A 16,662-nucleotide genomic window follows, 5' to 3' on the forward strand; every position below is an offset into this window, starting at 1 on the left:
TACGTGACTGCACCCCACGTATCATGGAAACCTGGAGGCTCAGCTGGCCCTGTGAAGCCAGGAGGGACAAATTAATCACTGGAATGGAGGCAGGCATTGAAGTTTTAAAGCATTTTCAAAAATATTCATTTAAAAAAACATTTTAAAGATATTTTACCTGTATCAAGGTAAATGTGGGCCGCACATCAAGAAGTCCACAGAATTAAAATGATTTACTTAGATGACTCTTTTTTGGGTGTGGCCTCCACCTGAGCGTCTTAAAATGCTTCTACTGTATGCTATGGTAATATTACAACAAGATTGATGAGGAAAGCTGTTACATACACGGGAAGAAGTTATATTTTATCGACTGCAATTCTCATTCCATTTTAACTCATTCCGAGCAAAGTTCAATCGATCGATTGCCCACTTTTACATTTGCTGGCCAGAACCAGACTTCATAGATTTGGGTGAGGGTGACGCATCTTTGCAGACTGTGCAAAATTCAAAGTTTTAATGAAAGATCTTGGGATGAACTGCTCCAAAACTTAATCAGAGACAGATGATCAGTCCTGCTAAAAAATCCTGTAGCCATTTAACACAGATATATTTTGATCTGCTCCCTCTTCGGCTGGGAATTTGCAGAACTGTGTTGATAAATTTTTTGGAAATAATGCTCTCATCTTGCACCTCCAGAAGTTTCAGCTGAAATATGTATTATCTGTGTCGCATGATGAGGCAAAAGGTGACTGGTTTTAGAATATAACATTACGGTCAGCAGTTAGAAAAGGCACCAAACAGCGATCACTCTGTTTGCAAGAGCGCCTTGGGCTTGCGTCACTCCAGGAAATATTAGCATCAAGCGTGTTTTTCTTTTATCGAAAAACAACAGATCACCTCTCCTCGGAAATCCGTGCGTGATAGAATTAAATCATCTCCTTTAAACACTCCCTAACAAATGTCCCTTTTGTTTATTTTTTGGTTGTTGTTTATTTTGCTTGGATCTTGCAATTTCCTAACTCAGTTTACATAATCTACTGAATCCAGGTTGGATAAAGAAGCAGGAGGTGCATTCACACAGCACGCTCCGTTTACTTAGGGCAGTGTTGTCCAAACTTGGCCACTTTAAGATGAGTGGACTTCAACTCCCAGAATTCCCCAGCCAGCATGGCTGGCTGGGGAATTCTGGGAGTTGAAGTCCACTCATCTTAAAGTGGCCAAGTTTGGACAACACTGACTTAGGGGGAATCTGATTCGTTTTGTTCTTAATTTGGGGGGCAAGTTGAAGGCAAATCTGAAGCGTTTTGCTAGGGTGGGGTTTACGGTATCGTGCAAACCAGGAAGTGGGTCTGTTCCAGACTCGGGGGAAGCGGTGAGTTTTTTTCCTGATCTGGTTCATGGGTTGTGTGAACCCATCTTAGCTAGTCTCTCGGCAGGTAAGGGGATGCATTTAGCAAGGGAACACCCGGCATCGGTTTCCAGCACAGTGGCGGAGCGGAGAGGGGCAGCCCAGATGCGCGTGCAAAGACGTGGGGACCTCTCCTCCCTTGCTAGCTGGGTCTTGTGAATTGGGATCGTGCTCCTCTCCTCCAAATCCTTCGGATCTTCACCTCAGCTCACGCCCAGGCAGGCCCCGCTAAACCTGCAAGACTGCATTCCTCGAGGCGCAAGCAGGGTGGGGACCGAGCCGAGACCGAATCCCAGGTTCCCCAGAGTGGCAACTCTCCCTGCTGGGTCACTGCCCCCCCTTCAAAACAGCTGTTGGGCACGGCTCCGGGTGCAAACGGGCGGCCTCCGTGCAGCATCGCCCACAGCTCCCCGTCTGGTTGCTTTGCCAGCTCAGCCCAGAGAAGGGATCTTTATTTATTTTTATTTACTTATATATCGAATTTGCCACCGCCCGTCTCATTGAAACGACTCTTGCTGGATTAAAACAAGAAATGGTGGAGATGTTGGCCCTTCGCTCAGAGATTCAAATTCCTTATTTGTGTTGTTCAAATCATTGCATGTACTTTCTTGTTTTATGGTTAATTTCTCATCAATAGTATATTGAGCCCTGACTCTGCAATCTTGGTACTGTAATTCCTTTGTCCACTTTGCCCACTTATAGATGTATTTATTTGTATTTACTTTGGGTTTTTTTTTTCTTTTCAGGGTTATTGAGAATTGTGCACCATATAAGTTTAACAAATTATTAGGGTTGGTCGCACAGTCAGCCAGATGTTTAGACTGGGTTTGGCATTTTCATCCACCGATCGAGTCCTTCCCAAGGACCTGGGATAGGCAGATGTTGTTGTCTGATGGGGTTCAAGGCATCGGCGCAGGATGGAAGCTCTTCCAAGTAAAGCTGCCTTTTCCAATGGACCGATGGCGATTTTGTCAGTGCTGATGGTCTTCAAGTGGTGCTCCAGATGTTCTGGGATTGCTATGAGTACGATCTTTGCTTTCTTTTGCCACAGTCGTTCTGTTTGCAGGTCTTTATATTTTGTGATTTTCTCCAGTTCTTTCTCTTCTCTCCCGCTGCCTCCAGGTATTGCAATGTCCACTATCCAGACTTTTTTGTCTTTCTTATCCACAATGGTTAAGTCTGGGGTGTTGCGTGGCAGGTGCTGGTCTGTTTGAATCCTAAAGTCCCAGGGCACTTTACCTTCTTTCTTTTCTATTATTTCGTCTGTGTTGTGGTCCCCCCAGTTCTTGCTTGGAGGCAAATGGTATTTCTTGCAGATATTCCAAGGCACCGTTGTTGCAACTTTGTCATGCCATCGTTTGTGGGCAATCTGTGCATTATTATCATCACCATCATCTCCTTTTGCTTGCTCGTTCTCTTTTTTCCTTTTTAACAATGATTAATATATTTAAAAAACCTTGGTCTTTCTCCTAAACATGGTCAGCTACAAACCCGGATGACTACCACATGCCATTAGTCCGTGGCCGGGTTTGCCCAAGATGCTAACCAAGTTTAACCAAACCACAGTTTACTGAATGAAGCATGAGTTTTTGCACACCATCCTGGGGCTGAGTGTTAAAGAAATAGGCCTCACCCCATTTCAGCACATTGATTGTTTGGCTCTCTTCTGACTTAATCTGGGAAGCTGGGCTTCTGAACTGTGACGACTGTGGCTGCGCTCACACCAAAAAATAGTAGTTGGGCGAGTTTGCACATCTTCTGGGTTGGTGCAAAACACTGACCCATGGACTGTCCAAATAAGCTGCCTAGAGTGAGATGGGCGGTGTATAAATTTGATTAATAAAATAAAGTAAATAAATACACTGGATTCACGCAACACGCTAAGCCCCATGCTTACACATATTCAAAGCAGCATGTATGAACACGACTCGATGTTCACCCAATAAGCTTAACCCAGTTAGGCCAAGACCGAGCGAATGCATTTAGACCAGTGTTCTTCAAAGTTGGCCACCTTAAGATGTGTGGACTTCAACTCCCAGAATTCCCCAGCCAGCCATGCTGGCTGGGGAATTCTGGGAGTTGAAGTCCACTCATCTTAAAGTGGCCAAGTTTGGACAACACTGACTTAGGGGGAATCTGATTCGTTTTGTTCTTAATTTGGGGGGCACAAGCGGCTGGCCGGCGGCACCGGCCACCACATGAAGCGGCGAGCTCTCCTTCTGCAAACCAAGACTCTTGCGGATCCTGCCCGGCTACATGGCCTTCGAAGTCCCTTCCAACCCCACCATTTCACAATTCTCTGCCAGAGAAGAGAGGCGTTCTTAATATATGGAAAGTCAGCAACCAGCTGTCGTTAATTAAACCAAATGAATTTCATTTTTTTTTCCTGGCGCAACCCGTCGTGGGGCAGGCCATCCCTGGCTTCTCAGTCAAACGCCGCTGCTCCTGAAACCCGCAGCTCGACCCGCTGCCAATCTCGTTGTGTATTGGCTTGTTCCCCTTATTCAGAACCATGAGGACTAGAATCTTATCAGACCAAGAAGGGAAGGGCTAAATCTTTGCCACAGCGCGCCTCCTTTGTGCACCGTGGCTGACCCCACGAGGCGCCTGAATCACAAACTAACCAGGAACATTTTAGCTTGTAGCATCCTATGCACCCAGATGCTGAGTACGCTTGCCAACAAACATCACCTGCTTAGGGAATTACCTATTTTCTGGCTTTGCAAAATCCACTGGATGTTGGATTGTTACAACGGCCAGAGCTCTCCGTTGCATAAAGATCTCGAGAAAAAGTCTCAAGCCTTGCCTTTAACAGACCACGGTCTGCTTCCAACATCTGTCCCTTACTTTGCTGGGGTCCCTCAACCATGCGCTCCAGCAAATGCTAAGGAAGGAAATCTGGTCCACCCTCCCACCAGCAACTGTGGACAGACCAGCCATGGATCCTGTGCTGGTCCCAAACCTGAATATTTAGACACCCAAATTATGGCGGCCACCAGCAAAGCGGATTCTGATGTTAAAAAATACATGCCTCATTCCATGTTCCCGGTACGCAGAATCCCGCCTCCGCCAACGCCAGAGAATTGTGGAATTGTGACAGATTTCTGGATAAAACCCCATCTGTTCCACTACAACATGGAATGCCAAATCTAACTGGACTCATTGATGGTCCAGGGCAGTGTTTCTCAACCTTGGCTGCGTGAAGATGTGTGGACTTCAACTCCCAGAATTCCCCAGCCAGCAAAGCTGGCTGGGGAATTCTGGGAGTTGAAGTCCACACATCTTAAACCTGCCAAGATTGAGAAACACTGGTCCAGGGTGTTACTGGAGACACTGGAGGTCTTCAAACAGAGGCTGGGTCTTGCAGACTTAGCAGATCTTGCACCAACCCGGGGATGGACAATTCCACCAATCACATTGCAGTTGACCATTGATAGCAGCGTCCTGCCAACCATATTGAGTTACGCCTCAGGTTTCAGCCAAATGCCCCTCCTTGGGGTTCAGTCCCACATCCCTCTCTCAGGGTCCCGGTGGGCCCGGCTGCCACTCTGGAAGGGGGACCGTCTTCAGCCGAAAGAACAGACTTGGGATCCCAGGAAAAACATCGACGCTGCAAGATGGGTGCACACCCACTGAACACCCAAACCAGAAGAACCGGTCTGGCCGGGCAGCGCAATTCACATGGTAAAGAAGACGCCACGGGGAAAGGGGGTGGTGATAAGATTACATCACATATCTCGCTCCCCCTCGCCCCACACACACAGAAAAAGCTAAATTATTGGCTGTGCAAGAAGATCTGTGTATACACTAGGCATTTGTGTAACAGAGAACTGAACTGTTCACTTCCCACAACCCACGGTATGGAAATTGCACAGATGCACCCACATGCCGAAGAGCAGGAGAGAAATCTATTTAACAGCCTCCCACAAGTCACGCTCGACCCTGGGGACTTCATGGACATGCCCCTGTGGTTTTCTAGGCTGTGAGATTTCCTGGTGGTCTCCCATCCAAAGGTCCAGTTCTGGCAGACGTTTTGGGTTAGCCAAGATCAAGTCGATGCTGCTACTGTATTTTTTAGTTTGCCTTTCAGTGAAAATCTGTTTATTGCACATGTTCCAATGCAAATTTAATTCTCATTGAGAAATCCCAGTTTGCCAGAGTTTGGAATGTCGTTGGCCTACTTTTAAAAAAAGATATATTTAGAGAGAGTCCATATGCATAAACTCCTGAAAATAAGTTAAAAGAATACGTTATAGCAGGGGTATTGTACAGAGAACCTGCCTATATAACCCAAAATTGCAACTAGAAACAGCTTCCAATGGAAAACAAGCTCTCCAAAATAGAAGATAGAGAGAGATGATAGAGAGATAGAGACAGAAAGATATAAAGATAGATATAAAGATAGACAGACAGACAGACATGGTAATGTAAACTATAAAAAAAAATTAATTGAGTTCAGTGAACCAACTTTAACAGATTCACATCAACAAGAGCAATATGGAATCAAACAGGAGAAAAATGCAAAAACAAAAAACCGAAATTAACAGATTTTGCCATTACCTTCTCTGACTGACTGTTTCTCCAAAGCTTTGACCATTTCTCTACAACGCCCCCCCCCCCCACTGCCCCCCATCCGGCTCTAATTCCTTCTGCAACTTTGCTTTTCCTTCCGGTTGCAAACTCTCCTCCCGCCCCCCATCCTTGCTCTATAGCTGACTTTGTGCCTCTCTGAGCAGTTTGTACACATTCTGCGACCTCCGTGGCGGTTCGGCTAATCGGGGCCGGAGCACACGAGCCCCTTTCACCAATTTTAAGAGGTGGCACCGAGATGGCAGAGATGGGAGGGGTATCCTTGTGCCCCAATCAAAAAAGCTTCAGCAGGAATGTAAGAAGGCTGGAAACAATATAATAAAAGATATTTTCCTTTGGAATACCCATCTGGCCTGATTGCAAAATGAGCTCACTGCAAGCCAGTGCTTCTCAGCCTTAGCAACTTTAAAATGAGTGGACTTCAACTCCCAGAATTCCCCAGACAACAAGCTAATCCTCAAATATTTTAACCTCAGTACACTGACCTCTTGTGAGAACACTAGATCTGTCACTGGTTATGGGCATAGTGAGAATCTAGCCATGGTGGACAGTGGAGCCTCCAAATGCAGGTGCAGTGTGCTGAGGAACAGGAGCAGAAACAAGTGTCAATGCTCTTATTTGCACGTTCCTGGGAGGAGAATGGTTGGTTAGATGGTCTTGATTGTCCTTTGTTTTGACCAACCTTTAGGCCTCTGAGTGCCAGGTTCACACATTGCACAAAGCCAGTGTTTCTCAACCTCAGCATCTTTAAGATGGGTGGACTTCAACTCCCAGAATTCCCTAGCCAGCCATGCTGGCTGGGGAATTCTGGGAGTTGAAGTCCACTCATTTTAAAGTTGCTAAGGTTGAGAAACACTGGCGTGCAGTAAGCTATCATTTAGTTTCAGCAAACTCCAAGGTTGCGCTGTTCTTAAATCAGGTTTTTAAAGAGATTAAATCAGTGGTCCATTTAACCTAGCATTGTCTGCTCCGAATGGGAGAGAAGACCCCAGAGCAAAGATCTTTTTAGCCAGTGAGTGACTGAGAACGGAACTCGCCATCTTCCACCAGCAAAAAATCCGCCGGTTTGTTTGCACACAAGACCTTCTGTTGGTTCGTTTCAACCGTGGCTCCTTTGGGGCGGAGCGCATGGAACAAATTCAGCCCAGCGAGTGGCGTTTATGCCTTCATTCCTCGCACCAGCGCAGAAAACGGGGGAATCCAATCACCGGGTTAATGTGGGTTTGGCAAACCACAATCCGTATGAAAAAACTTTGCAGAACAAGAAACAAAGACCAACTATGAATTCTGTATTAATTAATCCCTTACTATGGTTAATATCATCCTGTCCTGTTTCGTGTGCTTTTTTTTAATAGTTTTTATAGTTTTAATGATTGTTTTGATATGTATTGATGGGTTTTTAATTGGGTGCGATACGCCGCCCAGAGTCACTCTTTTGCGAGATGGGCAGCTATATAAATATGATCGATCAATCAACTGCCTGTAGGAAGGGCTGGATTCCCTCCCTATTGACCATGTGTCTGGCCATGAGCTGAAGCAACAGGAAAGCCAATTCTATTCCAAGCTAGGATAAATGGCCTTTGTGGAAGCTCAGTCTGACAGCGGAACGAAGGGCCCAGAAAGGAATCAGGGCTTCTGATTAAAAGGAGGCAGATTCTGGCTTAACATTAGGGGGCAAAAACGTCCAGCAAGTGTGGCAGAGGAACCAAACGCCAATGTGGCGATGGGCAACGTGTGCGCATCGATCAGGGACGCTTAAAACCCCACCATTCTCCACCTCCCCGATTCCTCCTTTGGAGTTTCCCAAGAATGCAGATCTCATGCAGTTCCGGGCGGTCGAGGAAGATGCCACCCGAGCCCCACCAGCTGCATTTCTGGGGGAGGAGGCAGGGCCCCTCCTTCCATGCAACCCACGCAGCCACCACCGTCACTGCTGGCAGGTAGGGCAGCTTCACCCGCGGGCGAAAGAGGTTCCACGCACGGGGTGGGGGCAGAAGGCTTCCTCTCATCCACCTCGGAGCAGATGAGTCACCCTCTCGCTTAGCGCTCCGTGTTCCTCCTTGCAAGGCCTGGCACAGGGCCCTGAAACACACTCCCCAAAGAGTGGCTCCTTTGTGCTGGGATGACCCCATGGTGAAATCCAGGCTAGAAGAGCGCTGCTAACTCTTTCTGCCTTAACAGGCCCACGTGCACCACGCGCTCGGTGCAAACTGGGATGGGGGGATCTCTGGCACCCCCTCGGGGCGTCCCAAGCAGACTGATTTGGTTTGTCGCTTTTCCTGCAGCCGAACCGGGTTCGCCTCTTCTGACTAAAAACGCCTTTATTCACCTGCCTACTTTACGACGCAGGCAAGGATCCAGAAGGATCCTCCGTGGTGGCGTGCGGATAAGGATGTCAGTCGGGGCCTTTTCTAGGAAGGTCTCAATCAGAGCCATCCAAAGAACTAGAAGAACGTGCGTGTGATTGTAGCCAAGATCTCACCGCCGTCACAGGGCTGTGGTCATGGGAATAGTAAAAGGGGGGTAAATTCCAGAATGAAAGGGAGCACGTAATTCTAACAAATTATAAATAAAGATCGGAATCGCGTTTTTCTTTAGAAAAATGCCACAATTTAGTGGGGTTCACACCCCCTGCTTAACCGGGCCAGCAAAATTCTAGCATTCGCACACCTGCGTGACTTTTCATCTTTTAGTGCATGCTGCGAATGCGGTCAGTCTCTTTACTGGATTGAGATTCAACCCTGTCCGAGTGATGCAGGCCAAATCTTTTGGGCCAAGTCGAGGGTCTCAATAACACCCCCCCCAGGACCAGAGGAGGCCCCGCATTAAACTCTGCCCACCTGTGCCTTTTGTAACATGGAAATGCTTCAAACCCAGATTGCTCTCCGTAATGCGTGCGTTCGGCAGAAGGGAACTTCCCTGCCTGTGTGATGGGATGACTTCACACCAATCCACTTAGGGGGAAAACGTCTTTAATCCACGGGCGTAACATCCTGAACTCGAAATCCAACTTTTGGGCAGCAGCGTGGGAAGAGCTCTCCCCATTACGCAACCTCGCCTATTTTTCGGCCTGGGTTATCTCTCTCTCCCTTTCCAGATAAACCGGGGCTAGGAGCTGAGGGGGAGGAGAGCAGCTCATTCTGCCATACCCCACAGTTTGCAATATATCTGCAAATTAGGCCTACTATACTGGTAGATTACTACTATTATTAAGACGCCCCATCAGTTTGATGTGTTGGACTCCAGCTTACAGCACCCGAGATTAGCGGGGCACATAAAAAACAGAATTTCGGTGGCACCAGTGTGGCTGCCATCTTGACTATACCTTATAGACATTCCTGAAACTGGGGACGATGGGACTTAGGATTTAACATATCCAGATGAACCCAGGTTATGGAAGGCTGGTTCAGGTTAAGGACTATGAGCTGTTCTTGGCTCATAGTATGTCTTGCATCAAGTAGCTTCCTGTTTAAATTGGCTGTTTCCAACAGAACCATGAGGACTAGAATCTTTCTAAGGAAGAGGCACCTGAGAATGGTAGGATAGCAAGTTCAGTTGCTCATAGCAAGTAGGAGACCTTCTCTGACCTCTCTAACTCCCTTTCTAACTTTCTGACTAACCTTTTACCTCTGTTTCAAGAGTTCTTGGGACGACTTGCCCACATCTCTGATTTCCAAAGGTCTAAGCCTAGATTCGTGCCACATGCTAAACCAGGCTCAGAGACAGCTGGGTCACTTGCAGCCAGTGGCTTATAGGAACCCAGCCTTGTCTTTGCAGGTTGCGCGAACCAGACGACCAACCGTTGCAGCCAGGAGATGGTCTCGGTTCAAGGAATCGCATGTTCTAACAGCCAACTGTACTCGGTTAATCTGGGTTTCATGCATTGTCTGAATCCAGTCTGAGCAAGAGAGAAAAAAGGTTTTCCACGCCAAACGGGTGAAACAAAGAAATCTGGGAAGGGCAGGTTTGTGAATGAAAGAAAATGAGCTCAGTTTTGAGGCAGAAAACAAGCCCCAGATGTGGGCAGGTGTGCAGGAAATACACCCAGGGTGCCCATGAAGAATCCACCCCACAAGCTGCCCTGGTTGTATGGATGCTTGTGGGCGCCGTTTGAGGTGGGGATTGTGACCTTCCACGGCACAGAACCTCTGACCGCAGTACTTTTAGTTACTTGTTTAAACAATTTATGCAGCTACCCTTCTCATGGCAACAACGCGAGGGGTGGCTGGATGAAGTTGTCTCCGGCACAATTCTTTTTTGGGGGGGGTTTAATTGCATGATTGATATGCGTTCTCTTTTGCACGCCATGCTGGATGACAGGTTGGCTGGGCGGCCATATACTTCTGTTTGTTTATATTTATATTTATATTTAGTGTGTTAAAGATTTTATATATTTATAAACATATAATATATATATATATAATGTGTGTTAAAGATTTTATATATTTATAAATATATTATATATATATATATATATATATGTATATATATAAAATATATTTATAAATATATAATATATATATATATATATGTATATATATAAAATATATTTATAAATATTATATATATATATATATATATAATGTGTGTTAAAGATTTTATATATTTATAAATATATTATATATATATATATATATATGTATATAAAATATATTTATAAATATATTATATATATATATATATATATATATATATAATGTGTGTTAAAGATTTTATATATTTATAAATATATATATATATATATATATATGTATATATATAAAATATATTTATAAATATATTATATATATATATATATATATATATATATAATGTGTGTTAAAGATTTTATATATTTATAAATATATTATATATATATATATATATATATATATATATAATGTGTGTTAAAGATTTTATATATTTATAAATATATTATATATATATATATATATATATGTATATATATAAAATATATTTATAAATATATTATATATATATATATATATATAATGTGTGTTAAAGATTTTATATATTTATAAATATATTATATATATATATATATATATATATATATATAATGTGTGTTAAAGATTTTTAAAAAGAAAGATTAAAAACTAATACAAAGTATTATAAAGCAAGAAAAAGGAAAGAAAAAGGAAGAAATCAAAGAGAAAGTTAAAAGTGCAGGAAAGGAAAAAAGGAAAAGAAACATAGAAAAGGGAAAAAAGATACAAATTAGCTCCCGATCTTCTTTACAGCAGTTGTAAGTACAATTATAAATTTACCACTTACTCAGTGGTTACAACATAACTCTCTTCTGCCTATAATCTATCCCATTTAATCATCAAAACCATAAATCATAAGTTCCTTTTTTTCTGTTTCACGCAAAAAGTCTATCAGGGCTTTTCAGTCAGCAATAAAGGTAGATATTGTCTTTTCTCTGATCAAAGAAGTCAGTTTAGTCATCGGGCGGCCATATAAATTGACTAAAAAACAAGATAAATATTAGAGGACCCTTTGCCCCATTTGGGGCATCCCAGGATTCTGGCAAACGGGAGGGGGTGCGTGTGTCAAAAAAGTCAAGATGGCGGCCACAGCCATGTGATTGAAGCCCTGCCTTTTGTAATAGGGGTGGGGCTTTGATCACATGGTTGTGGCCACTTATCCTAAGGCAGGGTTTCTCAACCTTGGCAACTTTCAGATGTGTGGACTTCAACTCCCAGAATTCCCCAGCCAGCATGGCTGGCTGGGGGATTCTGGGAGTTGAAGTCCACACATCTTCAAGTCGCCAAGTGTCTCTGTTTCTCCAAGTGTCTTAACAAAGAGCCTCAATTTGTACTTGGCACTGCCAAGTAAAAGTAAAAGGAGTCCTAGCGTGGTGTATGTGAGAACCAGCCGGTGCAGCAGTGAAGGTATTTAACAGGAAGGTGATATTTGGAATTTTATTGCAGTCAATTGCGGCAAACAGCCTTTCAATCCATCAAAGCAGAAAGGTGGGATGTCAGTCTTTTAAGTCAAATTAAACAGACGTCAAATATTCAGGAACGATAGTTTCATTGCATAGTTGCCAACCCCAGAGCTGAAAAAAAGCATCTTCAGAGCAACGTAAGCAACTTCGGATCCCCGTCTTTCTCACCTCAGCCCAACACTGAGATACGACAAGCCAACATTCTGGGGAATCTTGGCTTAGGCGTGGCCTGAGGCACATAGAAAGGCTTGCTGCCTGCAACAGCTGGACCTCTCAAACCAGGATGGCAAAGCAAAGGTGATCTTTGATTTATGGATCCTTGCTGGTTTGGAACCCAAAGGCTAGGATTCCCAAGTTTGGGGGGAGACGCTCAAATAGACCATTCCTGGCTTGTTCAGTGCACACAGCAGTGGGAATAAAAGTAAAAGGAGTCCTAGCGTGGTGTATGTGAGAACCAGCCGGTGCAGCAGTGAAGGTATTAGCCTAGGAACAAGTCCCCCCTTAGCCATGGAGGCTCCCTGGGGGACTTTGGGATAGCCTACCTCGCAGGACTGTTGTTGGGGGAAAAGAGAAGAAAGCAGGAAGCACTTTGTACAGCGCCTTGAGCTCCTTAAGGACAGAACCCTTACAAAATCCAATCCTTTTCCCCAAGCAGCTACTGGGAGTTGGGTGGCATATAAATTTAATAAACGATGGGGAGGATTAGATAATGTGGCCTCGCTTTTGCCGTTTGCTCAGCCTCACACGCAGAGACACGTCCATCTCCGGCAGAAGCCTGAATAGCCAGCGGGCAGTTCCGGAGGAGAACCCAACCACACGACGTTCCCAAAAGGGAACCGGGAAAGTGAGGAAGAGTCATGCAAACCGGGCTTAACCCAGGCTTGCCCCTTACACCGCACCGCAATGTGGTTCGCTTGTGGGAACCCAGCAACTACTGTTTGCAAACCTCAGCTTACGACTGAACGTGATTCACAGCCCCAACCCAATGGGGCTTCTTTAAAATCCTATTTACGCCTTTTCCCCAGACCTCGCTCTTCCAACCAGGAACCTACTGGGGATTTACGATCGCCTTAGAGACGGGAGAGTGTCGGAGACCTCCTTGCCTTGAACACCTCCGCGCACCCTCACCAAATTACAGTCTCCTGGATCCACATTCCAGTCGATCCCCCCCCCCCCCCCCGGCATGTTCCATTTGCTAACTGAACTGACTCTTTTTCTGGACCTGTGCAATACGTTATCCGTTGACCTGAGAGGTTGAATGCTGCCAAAAGAAAAAGAAAATGCTGCAGAAAACCAAGCATCTAAGCGAGGTTAAAATGAACCAAGCTTAGCACGCGGTGTGAATCCACCCTGGGGTCTTGCACCAAGTTAATTCAGTGCCTGTGCAAATCCAACAAACGACAACACAATTCGCTCCATCTCCAACACTGGCCTAAACTGTTCGGGCTCCAGAGATGTAAATCAAATCATCTGTCCTTGCTAAAGCTGTGCTTTTCATCCTATTCCAAACCAGCAGAAGAAAAACTGAAATCTAGACTCTAGAGCAGTGTTTCTCAACCTTGACAACTTTAAGATGGGTGGACTTCAATTCCCAGAATTCCCCAGCCAGCATAGCTGGCTGGGAAATTCTGGGAATTGAAGTCCACCCATCTTAAAGTTGTCAAGGTTGAGAAACACTGCTTTAGAGGGCCTAAGTCTATATAAAACATACAGAGATCTATCAATTTTTATTTCCCTGCACTGTATGGTGGGACCAACCCTCTTTCACATCCCCAGTGGCACCACTCTGCACACCGGCAGGACAGGGACCCCAAACTGGGCTCTCTTGGGTCCAACTCCATCATGTCTCCCTCGCTCCAATGACTTTTGAGTTTTGGTTTGCAAAATGTAGGGGCCCCCAAGGGCCAGCATTCAACGTTTTTTTATTTTCCCGGTAGGATCCTAAGAAGAAAAATTAGGAGACACATTCACAAACGTGCATGAGTTTGACTGGCGATCAAAGATCGGGAAGGGAATGAAAGGCTGAGCATTGACGGCGCATGGAGGAGGCGCCACCTCCTTCGCTACCGAAGGCTCGTGGCATCTCCAGTGTCAACAAAAGGGGGGTCCGGTGAGGTGAGCATCTTGTTTGCTGCTTGAGATCCTCTGGAAATGCTTTCGGTGAAAGCAAGCTGGTTGGGGAGAAACCTCTCGCTCTGCCAAGAACCGCGAAAGGCTAATTACTTCAGGATTATAACGAAGCCCCAGAGACTCACACATCCCATATGCTGACTTCACCCTGCAAGGCTTTGCCAGAAAGCGCCCAATTAAAACAGGGAAGTCAGGCAGGTGATGCGTGGGGCGGGGTGGGGGGAGCCCAACGTGCTGGGCCCCAATTCACCTTCAGGCCCCTCTGCGATTCAGTCCTCCCGTCCGGGATGTCAGGGGTCCCATGCGCTACGCTCATCTTGCCATTCCAGCAGAGGCGACCCTGGGGTTGTGGGAAGAGGGGCCCCGGAGGTCTGTGCAGAGAGGGGAATTAGGGGCAATGGGCGATGCCAGCTTGGCTTGGCTTTAGCACTGTTTCTTGCACAGATTTCACCTGTTCCCATCCTAACCTGCCTGATAGTCCTGTACGAATCAGAAGGTGTCCTCATTTTGGAAACACAAATGAAACGGAGACTGCACAGACATTTCTCCCGTCCTTTGCTGGCTCAGCGGACTATAACTACCATCCTGCTTCAACATGGGCTCTGCTGGATGGGATTCACAGAGGCTGGTCTGCACCAATATCCAGACTGCAGGTTTTAACCATCTCTGAGGATCTACAACCTGCCTCTATCACAGTGTTTTTCAAGCTTGGCCTCTTTGAGATGGGTGGACTTCAACTCCCAGAATCCCCCAGCCAGCAGCCACGTATCTTAAAGAGGCCAAGCTTGAGAACCACTGCTTTATCCCCAGCTTTCTACTTTTGCAGCCCCCCAAAAACTCACCCAGCAGGGTATTTTGCAGCTCTCAGCCCAGGGGGGCAATGAGTTCCACAGGACTATCAGCTTTCCCCACCCCTTGTTCAAGTGGGGAAAAGAAAGGCCCTCTGCAGATACAGGAGGACAGAAGTCACTTCGTTCTGCTCCAGCTTCATCGAGTGAAGCATTTCGGATCCTAGCAGTCAACTTTTTAAAGAGGCAATAGATCAGGATTTCTCAACCTTGACCACTTTAAGATGGATGGACTTCCACTCCCAGAATTCCCCAGCCAGCAGGCTGGCTGGAGAAATCTGGGAGTGGAAGTCCACCCATCCTCAAGTTGCCAGGGTTGAGAAACGCTGCCATAGACAGATAGTTTCAAACAGATTCAGAGGGAGGTGCCAAGGAAAGCGAGTCCTGCCGGAGAAGGTGGAAGGAACTGGGTGGGTTCATGCGGAGTTACCCAGAAGGAGGGTCCATCTGCCGTTGCCCAGCCCCCGAGAATTCAGCTGTGGGAAGGCAGATTTGGGCGAAACATTACAGGAAAAGGGGTGAACACAACTCAACAGAGGAGAGATTGGGGGGTCTCTTCCCCGGAGGCCCCCTTGTTGCAGACTTCCTTTCCCCAGAGGCGAGTGGGCTAAACAGCTGAGCTCCCCCAGCCCGAGCGAACCGCCAAACTGCCTCCCTGCCCTGACTCGCTTCCCCTCCCGATCTATTCCACAGAGGCCATTCACGTCCCGGGCGCGCCCCAGATGCTCCTCCGCGGCGGGGTCCGGGAGACGGGTTCGCCGCGGCGGCGAGGCGCTCTGCACGTGCCCAGAAGCCCCCCGGCCCCCGTCCCAACTCACCCCAGTCCAGGAACTGCTGCACGTTCCGCTCCCGCCGCAGGGGCACGGCGCTGCACTCCCGGTGGACGCAGAGCAGCAGGTCCAGCAGCCCCTCCAGCCTCGCCGCCGCCGCCGCCGCCGCCGCCTCGCCCCCCTCGGCCAGCAGCAGCCCCCGGAGCCCGGCCCGGCGCCGCTCCACCGGGCTGCACATGGTCTCCCTGCCGGCGGCTGCAGCGGCGGCGGCGGCGGCGGCGCAGGGTCGAGAGGACGCGGGCACCGGGCCGGATCCGCCGCCTCCGAGTCCCGAATGGGAGCAGCGAGAGCGGAGGCGCCCCGCCCCGATGCTCGGGGGTTGGGCGCAACCCGACACCGGGCCAGGTAGGAGGGCGCGCCGAGCCTCCTGAGAGCGCCAGGCGCACCACGGCGCCCATCCTCTGCAGCCGCCGGCCGGGCCGATCGCCTCCTCGCTCTCCCGCGCAGCCCTCCCGGCTCCCGAGCTGGGGCAGGAGCGGGGGACGCGCTGCCCGGGGCGGAAGGGAGGCGGCGGCCGGCGCTCCGGACAGCGGGCGGCTGCCCCCGGGTTGCGGCGCTGCGCAGGGGCTCCCGCTCGCTCAAGCGCTTTTCTGGTCCGCAGCAGGGGCGGCCCGCTGTGGCCTTCTTCGGGATGGGTTGTCCGCTCCCCAGTCCAGCCCCCGCCCTGAGATCTCCCGGTGGTCTTCCGTCCAAAGGCCGATCCTGCTTAACTTTTTCCAGATTAGGCAAAGTGGGCTTGGTGCTGCCCCCTGCTTTGGCTCAAAGGTCAAGTCTCCTCCGAGATTTGGCTGTGCGAATTACTATCGTAGTGGAAGTGGCTTTCTCAGGACAGTTTTCCCGGCCGTTCCCCAGTCCTGGGATCTCCTGATGGTCCCCCTTCCCTGTACTAGCCATTCCAGTCTTTTTCCAGAGATCAGCCAAGATCGG

General features: G+C 47.6%; 1 protein-coding gene across 1 annotated transcript in view; it reads right to left on the reverse strand.

Annotated features, from left to right (window-relative positions):
* The window catches only part of CDC42BPG (CDC42 binding protein kinase gamma), a 53,150-nt gene extending 36,961 nt beyond the window's left edge, over nucleotides 1-16,189 (reverse strand). The window contains exon 1 of the mRNA XM_088151183.1: nucleotides 15,724-16,189. Within this exon, the coding sequence (XP_088007309.1) occupies nucleotides 15,724-15,913 (190 nt within the window). The 5' untranslated portion in view covers nucleotides 15,914-16,189. The remainder of the gene's footprint in view (nucleotides 1-15,723) is intronic.
* Between the last annotated feature and the right edge of the window lie 473 nt (nucleotides 16,190-16,662).

This window comes from Python bivittatus, unplaced genomic scaffold (assembly GCF_059951505.1).
Source record: "Python bivittatus isolate LINGU-HERP-01145 unplaced genomic scaffold, Pbiv_v1 ctg000660_np1212, whole genome shotgun sequence".
In the NCBI taxonomy this organism is placed as follows: domain Eukaryota; kingdom Metazoa; phylum Chordata; class Lepidosauria; order Squamata; family Pythonidae; genus Python; species Python bivittatus.